Consider the following 17,824-nt stretch of genomic DNA (forward strand, 5'->3'; position numbering starts at 1 on the left):
AAGGTCTGAAGTGAAGGGCTTTTTGTCCATTCGGTCCTGTCAGACTTTTTGATCTGTGCCATGCCACAGTCCCACCACCGTAGGAAGTACTATTTTGATATCTATTCTAAAGGTGTGGAATCTGTAGTTAGAAGTATTCATAAGGAGAACAAGTTACTTAACTTCGGTAATGCTCCTTCTGGTGGATACTCTATCTAAAGGCAGATTACTCACAGCTCTCCCATCAGCCAGTTCTGTAAAACATTCTCCTTTTTTTATCTCAGAAGGGCTGAAACTAGGAATATGCACATCAGTATGGTTGATTGTTGTTGATCTTTGCGTGTGAGGGCACAGACAGTCGAGAAAGAAACTGATGTCGGCACGCAAGGGTGGCACTTAGAAGTGAAAGATGTAGCCACACATGAGGTGAAAAGAAGTCAGTGCTGAGCTGTACAACATCACCTCCCAGGATGCTGGGAGCAGTGCTTTTAAATCTTGGCACTTGGGGATATTCTAAAGGTGAAACATCTGTGGTTGGATAGATTATACACTAAAAGAACATTGCCAAAGGTAAGTAACATGCGCTTCTGTGGTATGGGCCCACAGCATTTTGCAGACGTGAACACTTAAAAAAAAATTAGCCCATATATTCATCATCATGAATAGTTCTTTTATTTTTTTGTAGACCACAGGGCCCAGTCACACGTTCTCTCTAATAGTTTGAACTTCCCCTTCCCCATAGTCATCCTTTGCTCTCCAGTGTTCCCTGGCCCATCCCCTCTCTCATCATTTAAGATTTTAACATTCTTTTTTCAAGGGCCGACGTGTGTTAAGTGCTACCAGACTGCTCTCTTCTTTCTTAGTGCTGTATTACACTTTATGTTGGTAGTTAAGTAACCACTGGTGCATCCTGGTGCATTCTTCTTCATGCATGTTGACTCATGCAAGCACAGAGTAGTATTGGAATTATACCATTCAAAAATCGCCATTCTGTGCTCACATGCATGTATGTGCATGTGGCATGCCGCACCAGCAGGAATTTTGCCTTTTCTACTTTGCTGTTCCAACATGGGTGACAGCCGTTTCTGAATAGTACAGTGAAAATATCAAAATAAATTGAGCTGGAGCACAGGAAAGGAAGAGAGTAGCTCAGTAGCAATTAGGAACCACGCCAATACTTTGGCAATCACTTGTTAAAGGTGAAACCTATTCGCTCTGCCGATGCTTGTTCCGGTTTGCTTTTGGTCGCTTCAGGACAGTGTTACAGAGCATGTTCCCTTTGTGTAATACATGCATTGTGCTTCAGTTTCATCTAATTGACTTATTTAACTTCTCAGTAAGGCAATAGGAGATGGTGCAGAAATTGGACTGCAGTGTGTATTTGCACCAGTTACATGTAAAGGCTTCAGGGAGCACTATTGTGGTCTCTCTGGACTGTACTTTAAATGCACCTCATTGACACATGTCAAGGAAGGGTGCCTTTGCCATGAAGAAAAAAATCTTTTATATGGTAGCTAATTCGCCCCTGAAGTGTACCTTGTAAATCCACAGGGCTGGGTTGTCTTAAACCTTGTGTATCAAAATGATGGAAATTACCAATTACTGGCATCTCAGCATTCATAATATAAACTACAATGAACACTGGAACAAACTAAAGCATTTTACATCACACAACCCAATAATCTGTAATGAATTAGTTTAAAAACCTACCTAAAGCTTATGCATATTATATTATCAGACTCGTGGTTATTGGCTGATTTGTATTTCCCCTAACTAAATTATGCCAAGCCATGTACTTATCCCTACATACCTTAAAAAACTGCCTGCGTTGCAGTCGAATAATAGAGATCTAGCATCTTCCCTCAACAATCAGTCTTCAAGCCTGTCCCCTCTAAAATCTAAAGTCTCTTTGTACCTTTCTCCCTAATTATTATCTATGGTGAGCATAGTTGTTGTGCAGCCTTTCGTATCTGTACTGTACAGAATTTGTCGTTCGAAAAGCAAATAACTGTATCCAACCTTGCTTTCTTCTTTCCGCATTTGTCTTTTGCCGGATCATATTGCCTCACAATAACTACTTATTACATGTAGGTCTCTTAAAAGAAGGCTTGTCCCCTGACTGGTGCGAACAGTGGCCATGTGGCAGGGATTACCCACCGGGGAGAGGGACAGGAACAGTTGGCAGTGTAAAGGGCAGCATTCAAAGCTCTTCATTTAAAGTGAAACTCTCATGGAGGCCTGTCAGGAACTGAAACCATTCATACCCAGAGACTCCCTTGACTTCTGTTTGCTCCCAGCAGAAGAGAAAACAAATTCTAGCACTGATAGTGGGGAAGAAGCCTCATCTCCATCAATCAATCAATCAGTCAGGGAATTGTAAGAGTGCTACTCACCTGTGAGGGTCTCAAGGCTTGGGGGGTGGGGGCCGGGGGGGGGGGGGGGTTTCGCAGATCTGTTTAACCGAAGAGCCAGGTCTTGAGGGTCTTCCTGAAGCTGTTCAGGGAGGGGGTGCGTCTGTGTCTGCCAGTAGCTCGTTCCATAGGGGAGTGGCGAGAAGGTGAAATGAGGCTCCTGCTGCAAAAGGAAGGCTAGGGCCACTTTGAATGAAGGACTCGGGGGTTGTTTTCAGTGCACCACAAAAGGAAATGCTGTGAAAAGGGTTTGTGATTTTGTGAGAAAGTTGCCGGTATTGGGTGTAGGAACTTCTCTATTTGCTGACTAGTACACAGGATAAGAGTGGTGTCTCACTACCTTTCCCATACAACATTTCTGGGCCTAGGAAGGCAACACCTGAAAGCTGGATGAAAGAAGGCACAAGGATCCCTGTCTCCTGCTGGCACCCTGGGACTTGAAATGTTATTGAAGTGTCAAATGGTTGGCCTCCTGTTTCAGCTACAGATACACAAAGGCAGAAGGATTTGTGATTCAGTGAAGGCCCAACTGATGACTGTGGACTGATCTCTGCAGGTTTCCAGATAGGAGTTGGACATGGAGCACAGAAGCCTTGCCAGAAGGTTGCAGGAACGGCCAGGAGTGCTTTTCCCAGCACAATAACTAAGTGGAACGTAGTATTTTTTTCTACCTCTGGGGGACTGGGAGAAGGTGCAGGGAATTCTCCTGAGAAGGCACATGCTTACTGTACACGATATCCATGTTTATCCTGATCTGAGGCTTTTACAATGAAAAAAAAACTTCAGTGGGAACTTCCATTATCTCCTTGTGTTTGCTTTGTTCGCCCTAAGTTGGTAGGGTATGCCCAGACGTGGGTCCCTTGCTCACTTTGAGCCACGAAACCGGTCCCAGGATGCTTGTTTCCGGTCCAGGGAAGACATGGCTTGGCAGTTCGGGCTGGACTGTTCCCATGAGGCACAGGGTCAAAACTGATTTGCATATAGTTGGGTCTGAATTAGGGTGACACAGTGAGATAAAGAACGATGATGGATTCAACCCAGATCTGTAACTGGGTGTGAGTGTCTGAAAAGTTTCAGCGCTCATTCCATCAACTCCTTGTGTTTGATGAGAATAATTTAGGTATGATCTCAAACTCCACTCTGGGATTGACTTGCAGCCAGTGCTTTAATCAGCCTGTATGAGGATTATCTAAAGCATCTTGCCTTACTTAAGAACAACATAGGGAGTGATAACGGTAGTTATGCAGAGAGGCACAGCCTCAGTTTCAAAAAGATAGGACACAGGCTTGAAGTTGAACTTGCTTTCAGTGACAAGTTTTCATGACCTCTTTTCCTTTGGTCCATAATTGAAGCATTTTCTGTCATATTTGGAACTGTTAGAGGAACAGAAGATCCTTGAGATCAATCTTGAAGTTGTTTTAGGTGGGGTCTGTTAATAACCGGATTGATGGAGTTCCATATCCTATGAGCGTTTCACGGTAAAGGTTGCCTTAAAGTCATTTTTTTAAGGAATTTGTTTCTAGAAGGGGAAATGTTGCACTAAGGAGTGAGTTTGACACACCTAAGACGACCAGTCTGTAGGCTAGGTAGTTCCTTGGTTCTCACATGTATGGCCTTGTGAAAACTACAGATCAGCTTAAATAAGTGCCTGACCTCAATGGGGAGCCATTTTAAGGTGACAAGGATCAGATTAATGTGGTCTGATTTCCTAGTGACAGATATTAGTCTAGCTGTAGCATTAAGGGCTGAGTTTATTTGTGCCATGAGTTTTTTGGGTTATTTAACACAGTAAGAAGTTGATATAGTCGCATATTCAGAATACAAGTGTTTTAAAGTGTTCTAAAGGGATAAGGACATGATTTGCTAAAGATGATGCTGTCCCCTTGATCTCATGTGTTAATGAGGGTATGTAGGTTACATTTTTTGTCTACGGTCAAGCTCAGGGATTTCACGTTTTTGACAAAGGAAGGAGTTAGAGTTATTTGAGTAGAGTTATTTGATCAAGCCAGGCTTGAAGATGGGTGGTGCAGTGCAGAGGGGAGAACATGAAGACATTTGTTTTCTGGGGGTTCAGATCGAATTTGCCGAGAGACTTCAATGTCTAGAGATCTCCTGGTCCATGCTTTGCAATGATAGGTGAGTGCTGTAAAATCAGTTCAGCTATTCTCACAAGGGCCCTTTTTCTTTTATAAGTGTCCACTGCTGAAAGCAGCAGAACTCTGTGTGAAAGCCTGGTAAAAATTAATAAATACCTTTGGAATTGTATCAAAATTACCAATTACCATAGTAATTCCTAATTTCTAATGGAAACCTTAAAGTTCCACTTTAATGCTCATTATCTCTGCCCCATTTGAGTTACTGGTGACCCAGGGTGGCGTAATTAAGTTCCAAAAATCTTCTGGCCTTCTAATAAGGCCCAGTGAGGTAAGTTTAGCGATTACTGTCTGCTTTCAGATGATTCACTCAAAAGAGCAAAGACATGTGAAGTCCATTTAGAGATGGCTGTACTGAACACAGTACTGAGACATCATGCTTATATACTGTACTACAAGATGCAACAGGTTTGGTGGAAGTTTAACATTCTGGATAAAATACCGCTCACAAATTAAACACTACATTAATATTAAATATAGTTGCTTACCTTTGAAGCTGACAGGTCAGTCCAGCAGCACAGGGGCATCGATCCAGCACACTCTCCGATTCCATTTCCCACGTGATCACATCCAGGAGTTTGCTTGAGGGATCATGGCACTTTTCTCCCTCTATGGGCCAGGGGGTGCACATAGGAAATATACTATCTGCAGCAAAAGAATACAAGGCATGTCATGAAAATACATTTTTATCTATTTATATACTCGCGGTCTAACCCTCCAACAGATGTCACACTGCCACATGCACATCGCCACGTCAGGGTGCAGAGCTCAGGCTCTGCGGTCTTACCCTCTCCCTTTTCTTCCTCCTTTTTCCACCTTCAGTCATTTGAATCTAAGTTAACTGCAGGTGGGCGAACCAACAAATTTACAAGTCGCGCCTAGCCAAGGGTCTGGCTCAGTTCTTACAGCCCATGCACGGGCTGAGCCCTGAAAATATTTGCCAGGTAAATCATACAACAAACATCAAGTAAAACATGGCAAAATCTATAACACATTTAAAAATGTAATTTCTTTAACATGTGGAAGCTTTGACATTAATACGGCACATTATAGCACTGCTCTGAGAAGTACTCATTAAAAGTGATTGTTTTGTACAACTGCTAGCCTGGACATATTTGTAAATGATTTCCTAGGTGATAATGAAGAAAAAAGAGTTTTGGTGGAATAAAATATTTGCCTAAGAATACAAAAATGTAAATGGGGAAGCTGCGATTTATCCAGGTTTTCTGATTTAACTCTGTACAAATCAGCCAGTAAATGGGTGGCTATTTGTCTTTCCCTATGTTAGGGCTTTGTTTTTACCTCTTTGTGCATTTTTTGTGCAGTTTTTTAAAATATAGTGCAAACTCAATGTGAAGGTATTGGAGCACTTTACATAAACACTAGTTACATTACAGAAGGGCAAATGCACTGGGAAATTAAGTGATTTACTCAGACTCCCAGGATGTTGACCTGACGCAGGGACTCGCACCTGCTTCCCCAGTTCCATAGTTGGCAGCCATAAGGCCATATCCTGGGTATAGGGAGGGTGGCTGGCAGAAGCCACATAAAAGCTTGGCTCATTATGGGCTCGAGGTTCCAACATGGGATGTATGATAGAAGCATGCATGCCTTTGCCACACATGCCTTTACCAAGCATATGCCTACCATGCATGCCTTTACAACGAAAATGTAAGTATATATCAGTTAAATGAAACCCCTTTTTTATATTTACACATATATAAATATATACACACACAAATACATGTGTGTATATGTGTGTGTATATATATATATATCTATATATATATATAACATACTGGTGGTCACCAGTAGGTAGTTATAGTTAGGACCATAGTTTCCATAGGAAAATCATTTTTTTGTTTTAGCAATAACTTTGGCGCTGCTTGATGAATCTCCCCGAAACTTTCACAAAACTTCCCCTATTTGGTTCTGCTGCTGTGTTAAAAGCTTTGGGGTGATCCATAAAGCAGGGGCTGAGAAAAAAGGGGGGTCCCATATCGCTTTTCACTCATGTTAAATCTAAGAGGATTTTTCATTTTTTGAACACAACTACAGTGCGAACTGCTGAACGGAATTACACCAGATTTGGCAGAAAATTAGATGTTGGTACAGAAAGCATGCTTTTTGTGATTTGGTGTAAATCTGTTCAGTAGTTTTTTATATCAATCTTAAAAAAAAAGATATCTGGGGACGCGAGTCCTTGCAGTGGACACACGAATTCTACTAAAATTTGATTGGCTGTTGGCACTTCAACAAGGAAGTGTTGGCAGCCATCTTGGGACTCAGCCTGAAGCAAAGTCCTAGAAGAAAAAGAAGGAAAAAGGGGGCAGAGTAGGAAAGCCCTAACCCCCAGATGTGGTGGGGGGGTCCCTAAGGTACCCCGCCGGGGGTAAAAAGCATTTTTTATTTTGCCGTGGACCCGCAGGTGGATTCGCATCAAAATGAAAAAAAAGCAAATACAGGCTTTCGCGCTTGCTTTAAAATAACCCCAGGGTTAGACAGCCGGGTGGCCCCTCTCCCTTTTAATAAAAAATTAAAAAAATTATAAAAAAAAAAAAACAAGGGGGCAGGTCCCGGGGGATGGGGTCTCGGGCTGAAAATGGCCCGGGAGGGGGCCACTCTGCCCCCCCCTTCTTTTGAAATATAAAAAAAAATGGTCAATGGAAGGAGTGCAATGCTCCCCCTTCCTGAAAAAGTGAAGAGGAAAAAAAAGCCAGCAACTCACTGGATGCACCACCCCCTTTCTCCACTACTCTGCAAATCTGACTCCTGGCACGCTCCTGGTTGGGTGATTAAGTCCCCTTCACTGCTGAGGGTCCTTATTGGCCAACAAAACCTCCTGTTACCTCCAGTAAGCCCCACACAGCAGGTTGCTGAGAGGTGGTTGGAGGACATGCACCCTTTCCCCACCACTCTCCAAACATGCCTCTCAGCGCACTGCTGGTGGGAGGATGAGATCCCCATGCCTCCGGAGGGCCTGAGGACTAAAGTGGACTTCTTACCCCAACGTGTAGTGAGCCAGAAGGTGCGTTTGCAGAGTGGTTGAGAAAGGGGGCGTGGTCTCTGACGACCTCTCAACAATCTACATGTGTGGGTCTTGCTGGAGGTAACAGAATGGCTAGTTGGCCCCCAAGGGCCCTCACGAGCCAAGGAGACTTCCTCCCCCAACTAGTAGTGCACCAGGAGGCACGCTTGCAGAGTGGTGGAGCAAGGGGCATGGCCACCGAAATCCTCTTAGCAAACCCACTGTGTGGGACTTGCTGCAGGTAATAGGAGGGGTAGTTGTCCCCCGAGGTCCCACAGTATCCAAGGGGAGTTCATCCCCCTGCTAGTATTGTGCATTTGTAGAACGCATTTGCAGAGTGGTGGAAAAAGGGAGCATGGCCTCCTATCAGGTCTCAGCAAACCCGCTGAGTGGGACTTGCTAAAGGTAATAGGAGGGATAGTTGGCCACCATGGATGTTCTTGGGGGCTTACTACTCCTCCTGTTATCTCCAATAAGTTACACAAAGAGGGATTGCTAAGTGGTCTTCTGAGGCCACACCCCCTTTCTACACCACTCTGCAAACGCAGCTTGTGATGCACTACTGGTTGGGGGATGAATTCCACCTTACTCCTGAGGGACCTTGCGGGCCAACAAGCCCTCTTGGTATCTCCTTTAAATCCTACAAAGCGGGAGTCCTGAGAGCTGGTCAGAAGCCCAGCCCCCTTTCTCCACCACTCTGCAAACGTGACTACTAGTTTCAAAATCATAGAAATTCAAAGAAAAAACAAAGGTTACAGGGATGTTATAGTTAAGAATTAGCATTTAAAAAGCCTTAGAAATTCACTAAAAAAAATTAAGGTTACAGAGATGTTATAGTTAGGTTCAGGTGTCACTCGTACAAAACCAGAGAAATTCAGCAGTTATAGTTAGCTGAACTAACTATAACTAGCCCCCCTGCAATGCACTGCTTATGACCTCACATATTACATCACTCATGACATGACCAGTGAAATCACTGATGACATCTCAAATAGGTATGTTAGAGGGGTCCCAGAGGGACCCATAAAGGCCAATACATTATAATGGTTTTTCTAGACGCACAGGAATCTGTGGATCCTCCGCGGTGCTCAGCCCGACCCAGTGGAACCATGAATCTTGATGGAGGTCATCAGAGGCCCCACCCCCTTTGTTCATCACTCTGCAAACATGCCTCTTGGCACACTACTGGTTGGGGCATGAAGTCCCCTTCGATGCTGAGGGTCCCTTGGGGCCAAGAACCCCTCCTGATACCTCCAGTAAGTCTCACACAGAAGGATTGATCAGAGCTTTTCAGACGCCCTGCCCCTTTCTCCACCATTCTGCAAACGCTCCTCTTGGCACACTACTGGTTGGGGTTGAAGTCTCCTTGGATCCTGAGGGTCCTTGGGGGCCAAGAACTCCTCCTGTTACCTCCTCTAAGTCCCACACAGTGGGATTGCTGAGAGCTTGTCGCCGGCCCCACCCCCTTCCACCCAACACTCTGCAAACTCGCTTCCTGGCGCACTACTGGTTGGGTGCTGAAGTCCCTTTGGATGCGGAGGGTCCCTGGGGTCCGAGAACCCCTTCTGTTACCATCAGTAAGTCCCACACAGCCGGTTTGCTGAGAGCTGATCAGAGGCCCGCCCCTTTTCTTCACCACTCTACAAACGTGCATAGTAGTTAAAAAACATAGAAATTCACTGAAAAAAACAAAGGTTGCCGGGACATTATAGTTAGGAAATAGATTTTTTTTTAAACCTTACGAATTCACTGAAAAAGGTTACAGGGACGTTATAGTTAGGCTCAGATCTCACTCGTACAAAACCAGTGAAATTCAGCAGTTATAGTTACCTGAGCTAACTGAAACGTATGCCCCTGCAATGCACTGCTTATGACCTACCATATTACATCATTCATGACATGGTCTGTGACATCACTGATTACATGTTCCACAGAAATACAAATATATATATATATATATATATATATATATATATATGGTTTCACTTGCCTGATATATACTTACATTTTCGTTGTACAGACATGTATGGTAAAGGCATTGGGTAGTAAAGACTGTGTGGCAATGGTGATGCGTGGTAAAGGTTGTTTCCCTCCAACAAGAACTCCAGCAGAGCCAGGCCTCAGGCTTGAGCCTGGCCTGAAATTTCTGTGGCACGCCCACCTCTAAATTTAACTGACGGTAAAGGGAGTCTGGATCCCATAAGTGCTGTTAGTGTAAAAGCAACTGTTGCTAATGTGCTATTCAGTGGTTAATTTGTAAATAAACTACTGCTTAGGCTCTTTTCAGGAGGCAACTTGCAGCAGCTCATTTCTCCTGTTAGTGCCACCTAAAACAGAACCAACGACTAACCATGAAACTGGGAAGAGGGTGTGGCGTAATGGACAGAGGTGCCGACTTCAGAGCTGGGGAACCAGGTTCACATCCAGCGTCGGCTCAACATCTTGTGATTCTGGGCAAATCACTTAATCTCCCCGTAAATTAATGTGTCCTTAACTGGTGCTCATGAAAAGTGCCGGTGTTGATAACTAAGTTCCTGTGCTAAGCACCGGAAACCACTGTCTCAAATTGAGGACTGACGCTATTGAAATGCATATAACATACACAAAAGGTGAGTGGAGTGAAGAGCTGTCAGAGTTTCTAAAACACAATAGAATAGTTCACGGAGGGTACGGCTTCCAAAAATGACGTCCTTTTGCAACAATAGTAGGAAGAGCAGATGTGACATCACACACCCTTCACCTAGTAATGATATCCAGTGATATGTTGTTTCAGCCCAGTGGTAAACCAGTGTATATTTTTGTGTACACTCTATTGGGAACATGTCGAAGAAGCATTTTAGTTAACAATCAATGATGACATGTACAAAAACACTAAACTTGCAATAGCTAAAGGTATACTTATTTTAAAGGGTCAGGATTAATCTGGTTGGGTCAAGCAAGGGTAATACATCAGTCTCCATGTGCGGTAAGAAACAACATAGAATTAGCAATGCTAACTCAATTTAATCTCCCTCCATTTGATGTCCCTGGCCTTTACCCAGCCATTAACTTTCACTCATATAATGAATTCAATGGACAGCATCAGTGCGATGTAACAAGGCACCTGAGCGTCATTCCAATTGACAATCTACAATGCAATCTAGTATTGTAACCTTTTACAAACATTAGCGAATATAAGCGGTATCCTGATGTGATGCCAAGAATGATGTGCTCCGGAATGTACATTATATGTTACGAGGACATCTGTAGTGAAGGCCACTAGCACACTTAAAGGGACCATGCAGTGCAGAGAAAAAACACAAGGCTTTCTTTATCCAGTCCTGCATCTCTAACAAGCAGCAACAGTAGGCAATCTAGAATGTTTGTTTGATGATGTCATTTAGGTTTTTGAAATCTATTGTGGCATCATTCACCGGATGACCCCTTTAAAACCGTTTCGATTGGGATATATTGTTCTATATGATACAACAGCAACAATGGTATTCTACGGTTCAAAAAGGAATTCTTTGGAAAAGGCGGTTGTATACAAGTTACAGGGACAGAGCAGCAGGCAAGATTCTAGTGAGAAGTTTGAATGTCTTCTAGCACAGTGGTGTGGTAGAGAGTTCTTGTGAGCAGTTGCCCAATGCTCTCTTTGAGAGAAAGAGAGAATTATGAAAAATAAAGGGTTACCTGGGGTCCGGTCGTGTAAGGGATGATTTGAGTTGCAGTCCTTTAGACTTCATTGTTGGTGACACACATTTTACAGAGACAGTTACAAGAGTGTAAAGTAACAATTGGCATAATTACAGTGTGTGGGGCATATTTACATGAAAATGGTGCAGTGCAGTGCCGCAAGCAATTCTGCTGTGCCGAGCTGAGTCATTTTCAAAACAAAGGGATGTGCCATGTTAACAAGAATGTGGCCCATCCCTGTGCTCACCCCTGCACCATAAAAGTTCCCTAGCTCCAATGCAGGCATCCTTGCACCATGGTGCAAGGGTGTCTGCGTTGCAGGGATGATTGTGTTTGTGCACCTTCCTGCACCTCCTGCACACAAAAAAATCATTAATGGTGTTTTGCTCCTCGTATGTGTGCTGGAGAATGCAGCACACACAGAAAGAGCAAATAAATGAGGAGAAATATAACTATTTCTCCTCACTGTGTGACATTAATTCCACCTTTTGAAAGGCGTTAGTCTTTGGCGCTGCCTCAGATTTACAGATCCTTGTAAATTTACAGCAGTGTCAAAAAGCCATTGGTGTTGCTGGAACCGCCAACAGTAACACCCATTGCATGCCCCTTTGTGGCAGAAAACTGAGTTGCAGAGGGCCATATTTACAAGGCTGTGTTAAGCTACGCAAAGGGGCTTAGTGCAGCCTTGTAAATATAGGCTAGCATAGAGAGCAACTGGAACGTCAAAACAAGGGGCTTGTAAATATGCCCCTATGTTTGTAATGCGAGCAAGGGTGTGCCAGTACTAGAATGTTGAATTCCTATTGGATTTATAATGTGGCTGTTAAATGTTGTCTTCCTTTTCGGTTGAGTCACTCAGACTGCCCACGCACAAGAAAACCATAAGAGGCGGTAAATGATGACTGGTAAAGTTGAAGATAGCTGTGATCTCATGGACTGGTCCTAGAGGAGAACCAGGGGGAATAAGGCTGTGGGGAAAGACAGTGGAGCGGAATATATTGTGTTAGTTGAACATGAAAGAGTTATAGAGTCGTTCTGAAAGAGAGTGGTGTCAGGTGGGATGCAATTTTAAGTGCGTTCTTGGCACTGGTGTAACGAAACTTGAGATGGCTCCCTGCAAGGTACGTGGAGGGGCCCCCTCTGGACTAAATCGGGAGCTCTCTGGCCAGAGTTCTGTGCTGAGGGGGCCCCTTGGAGCTTGGGGCACCCCCCGCCACGCAGGGGCTGCGGGGGCCTGTGTTTTTCCACTGGTTCTTTGTGCCCTTAGCAGCTTTGGCAGAGAAGCATCTCACGCCCTTTTCTTAGAATTACTATTTTATTTTTTTAAATCTTTTTTATTGGTTACACGACTTATGATGCCATCACAAAAGACAGTATATTACAAATACGTAAAAGGTTCCAGTTTCACACCATATCTGAATTTTCTAGTGTCCATGTCCAACTCCCTCGTAATCGCCACTAATCATTTTCCCGGTTTTCATCACCGTTGTACTTCAACTGTCGTCTGACAAAGGATCTCACGGTGGTGGCGTGCAGACATTTCACCTAAATTTGTTCCACCCTCCCCACATCCATTCCCATTTTTTAGGACACACCCTATTTACATATACTGTATTTCTCGTTCCACCGTTGCCCAATCCATGTCCGTACACCATTCTGCATAGGTTGGTGTTGCCTGTGCCCCCCAATGTTTAGCTATATTGCGCTTCGCTATCATCATGCCCAGTGTGGCCCAATCTTGGGCCTTGCGATTGAGATCCGTGACTTCCCATATGTTTAGGAGACATCACTTGGGCTCTGACGGTACCGTAGCTCCGCCTTCTTGCGCTATTGTGGCCATGACAGATTCCCAGTACATTTGGATCCTCGGGCATTCCCATATTGTATGATAGAAGGTACCCACGTCTCCACAGTTACGCAGACAGAGCTGGGTATCTGCTCTGCCTATTTTGGCTAGTACTACCCTGGACAAATATGTTCTATGAAGCACCTTGAGCTGTACCAATTGCAATCTGGAGGGGACTGCCACTTCTCGTGGTGATTTGAGCGCCTCTTTCCAATCAGTGTCATCTAATTCTCCAATATCAACCTGCCATTGTTCACGGAGAGTGTATATGGGATCTGGCTGGTTATTGATTATTTTTCGGTAGGTTAATGATATGACTCGTTTATCAATGCGATCGGTTAACAGCCTATACTCCAGTGGGGAGGCTTCTGGGAGGGTCATGCCCAGTCTAATGGTGGCCTCAAGTGTGTGTTTAATTTGAAGATATCGAAACTGCTCCGTGGATGCCATGTCATATTTGTCTTGCAGTTGTGTGAATGTGATGACTTTCCCCTTGATCCAGAGGTCACCTACATTTCATATTACTATCAAATCCCACTGTCGGAAGCCTTTATATCTGCTCAGTCTCCCCAGCTTTCCAGTCTCCCAGAGTGGAGTGAGTTGCATTATAGTACCTTCCTAGCCTAGTTTCTTAAGGACTGTATACCAGACATGGACCATATGTGCAGTAGGTCCTGTGAGGTCAGTCCTGCAAGCTTTATTATAGAGGGCCCTCATGACCCCTCCATCCCCCAGGACCTGCTTATCTCCATATGAGATGCGGGTTCTGTCTGGGGTTGTGCAGCCATTGATTAATTATAATAAGTTGGGCCACCCAGTAGTATGTTTGTATATTCGGGAGTGCTATGCCCTCCTCATACCAGCCTTTAACCAACTTATTCATGACTATTCAAGCAGGATTACCATCCCACAGGAGGCTGCGTACATCCGTTTCTATCGCTTTAAAATATGATGTCGGGACTGGAAATGGAATGTTTTGTAGAGCATAAAGAAATCTTGGCAGTGCCATCATTTTGAAGAGTGCAGCTTTCCCTAACAGGGTCAACGGTAAAGAGTGACAATGTTTTTTGTCTCGTCGTAGTCTTTTTAGGGGCACTTGGAGATTTTGATTCATGAATTCATCTGGGTCTACTGTAATGTAAATACTGAGGTAGCGGAAGCCGTTCATCACCACTCTTATCTCACAGCCCCTGGGTATGATCGGGGAGAGGCCATTCAGTGTAAATAGAACCAATTTATTCCAGTTAATTGTGTAGCCGGAGTATCTCCCATATGATTCACAGATGTCGAGTATTCTGGTTAACAATCGTCTCGGGGATGCCATATAAAGGAGGACATCATTAGTGTAGAGGGATATTTGGTCTTCCCACTCCTCCGTCCACCGGAGTCCACGTATTACAGGATCTTTTCTTATCCTCCTCGCCCTAGGGGGAATGCATTGGATATTCTCCCATTAATCACTACTTGCACCAGCGGTTTTGTATACAGAAGTTGAATCCAGGATTGAAACTTGGGCCCAAACCCCAAATGTTCCAGGACAGCAAAAAGGTATGGCCATTCGACCGTATTGAATGCCATACGCGCATTAAGGGAGAGCATTGCAGCGTCTTCCCGAATCGTATGTCTGCGACTCAGCACACTATGGAGGTGCCGCAAGTTAAGTGCAGTGTTTCTGCCCAGCATAAATCCAGACTGATCTGGATGTACCAATTTAGTAAGGTGGGGAGTCAACCTAGTAGCCAGCGCCTTGGCCAAATTCCTGGCCTCTGCGTTTAGCAACGAGATAAGGAGATAAGATGTACATTCATGGGCTTGTTTCACTGGCTTGCGAATGGCCATTATTGTCGCTACCCGCTGGTCTCTGGGAAGCTCTCCTAACTCTAGGCTGGCCTCGTACATTTTCAATAAATACGGAGATAGTTTAGTTGCTACTTTTTTATAAAGCTCGATGAGGATACCATTCGGCCCGATGCCTTCCCAGATTGTATGCTGCCTATACCTGCTATTTCATCCGCTGTGAATTCTGCCTCTAGTGATTGGGTTTTGTCTGAAGTGACCCTCTTAATGTGGATATCTCTAAGAAATTCTGTAGAGTCCCTAGGCGTCACCGTGGACACAGGAGTGTAAACTGCCTTGTAGTGTAGCGCAAATGCATCCACCATCTGTTGTGGATCCTTGATGATCTCTACTTTATTACTATGAAGTTCTGCCACCCAACGGTCTGCCCGCTCCTGCCTATCCAACCATGCCAAAAGTTTGCCTGCTTTATCGAACAACTCGTATACTTTATGTTGTGTAGCCATTAGTTTAGTTTTGGCTCCCTCCCACATATGTTCCTTATACTCCTGCTTTTTTGTATTGAGATGATTCATGTTATGCTCTGAGGGATCCTGGGAATGTTCGGTTTCTAGTTGGCATACTTCCTGCTCCAAGGCTTCTGTGGTTTTTGTCTTTTCCTTATTATGGCCTGCAATGAGGGAGATGCCTGTCCTCTAATGAATGGTTTATAAGCCTCCCATAATACCACGGGAGAGGAGACCGAGTGTTTGTTTTCTTTAAAGTGCTGCTGAGTGGTTATACTCAAGCCTTCCCGTATTTTGGGGCTCTTTAAATATCCCGGGTGAATCGGAAATATACGGCGTTGGGGTGGGACAGAAAGAGTATAATGGATAAGAAGTGGTCTGAAATTCCCCAGGCCAGGTGACTTGTCTCGCCAAATTTTCACACGCTATACATAGTCTATCCTAGACAGATTATTATGGGCGCTGAGTGAAATGTATATTGCCATGTCGTGGGAAATTGGGAATGCCACACATCCACTAAGCCCAGTGCTTCAAGAAAGTCAGCCAACCGGGACTGCGTACGATGTTGCTGTCTAGGGGGCATTCGATCCATGGCATCATCTAGCGTAGCATTAAAGTCGCCCCCTACTAAGAGATCACCTCGGGGAGTTTGAGAAGGAATGTATTTAGCGCCGGCAACGCTATCGAGTGGAGTGGTGGGGGGATGTACACCGTCACTATATTGATTATACGTCCCTCCCATTGAGCGAATATGCTTGCGAATCGTCCCTGATCGTCTGTCCATGTTTGTTGAACAATGAGTGGGAACTGTTTCCTAACCAGGATCCCCACCCCTCGTGAGCCTGTTGTAAACCCTGAATGTGGCACCAGGCGAAAGCCCCACCTATCAAGGGCCTTACATGTTGTTCCCACCAAATGGGTCTCTTGGATTAGGGCTACTGCAGGCGCTTGCAGTTTAAGATATTGTAGTATAAGCTCCATCTTTAGTTTGTCTCTTAGACCATTCACATTCCACATAAGGAGGGGTAGGTTTTGGCCCTTCAGAGAGTGCATCTGTGGTGTAGGTGTGGCGTGACTAATCAGCATCTTCGAATGAGTCAGTTGATCTGGCCGTGCGGGTATGCAGGACAGGATTTCGAATATGGAACCATAAGTGAGATTCATTCAGTTGTGTCGTAAACAGTGTTAAACAAGAACAATAACATAAACTATAACTATATGTCCCCACCACCCACCCTTCCCCCCTCCCTGCATCCCTGCATGACGGATTCAGAACTATCCGCCTCCCCAACAGTGCAGAGCACCTGTTACCCATCCCCTGATACCTCAGTGGGGGGAGCTTTTCCAGAAGTCCCCACATGTCCCCTCTCTTGTCTTTATCGTAGTAATTTGGCGATGTCGTACCTATTACCGCCGTGATGTGTGGCTGAAGAAATCAGTAGTGTCCATGAGTCCACACATTGTTCTGCTGACAACTCCGGCACCTCGCCGGGTCGTACACAGCTGGGCTGTTGCAGTTACTTCCAAACTGTGCATTTACTGAGTCAGTTCTGTCATATTATCACCTCATGGGAAAATTTGTCGTGGCTGAGGCTCGTCACTCTGACCCATCCGGGACTCCTGTTGTTTTCACTTGCGTTGTCTCCTCCGTTGCTGCCAAAGTCATCGCCAATGGGTGTCTGTTCTGTTTTTTACCACGAGTTTCCTAGGATTTGCGATTTAACGCCATCCTTCTAGCCATTCCTGGGCCTCCTCCGGAGTTGTGCAGAACCACGCCTTCCCCTCTGCTTCCACTCTTAGCTGAGCGGGAAAGAGCATGGAATACTTAAGCTCGCGGTTCCTGAGTTCTTTCTTCACCTCGAAGAAACTGCGCCTATACTTTGTTACTGCGGTAGTGTAGTCTGGAAAAAAAGTTATAGTGCTATGTTCAAAGCGCAGTGGTGGGGCTGCTCGGGCCATTTGGAGAGTTACATCGCGGTCTCGAAAGTTAAAGATACGGGTCAATATGGTTCCCGGGGGGGTTCCCGGTTTAGGCCTGCCACCTGGTACGAGATGTGCTCTCTCCACCGAGAAGTAGCGTGATAGACCTCTTGGTTGCAGGTGTTTCTGAATGAATTCCTCCACGAATATATCGGTAGCCTGCCCCTCTGCCTTCTCTGGTACGCCAATAACTCTAATATTATTGCGCCGTGAGTGGCCTTCGTAGTCATCCAGTTTTGCAGCCATCCCTTTACTTTCAGATTGCAGCTGTTGCACCTGACGTTTAATAATATCTGTTTCTTCATGGAGGGTCGCTGTATTTGTTTCTACCTCTTTCACCTTTGTATTCATATTCTTGAGGTATGCTCGAATCAGGGAGATTTCGGCGGAAACTGTGCATATACGTGACTCTAGGGACGTGTGCACTTTATTCAATGTGGCCCTAATGT

The 17,824-nt window shown here is 44.8% G+C and overlaps 1 protein-coding gene across 1 annotated transcript in view; it reads right to left on the reverse strand.

Moving 5' to 3' along the window:
• DKK3 (dickkopf Wnt signaling pathway inhibitor 3) overlaps positions 1 to 17,824 on the reverse strand; it is a 281,398-nt gene that overhangs the window by 40,546 nt on the left and 223,028 nt on the right. Inside the window, exon 7 of the mRNA XM_085648192.1 lies at positions 5,032 to 5,188. Within this exon, the coding sequence (XP_085504318.1) occupies positions 5,032 to 5,188 (157 nt within the window). The remainder of the gene's footprint in view (positions 1 to 5,031; positions 5,189 to 17,824) is intronic.

Source organism: Triturus cristatus, chromosome 3_2 (assembly GCF_964204655.1).
Source record: "Triturus cristatus chromosome 3_2, aTriCri1.1, whole genome shotgun sequence".
NCBI classification, from domain to species: Eukaryota; Metazoa; Chordata; class Amphibia; order Caudata; family Salamandridae; genus Triturus; species Triturus cristatus.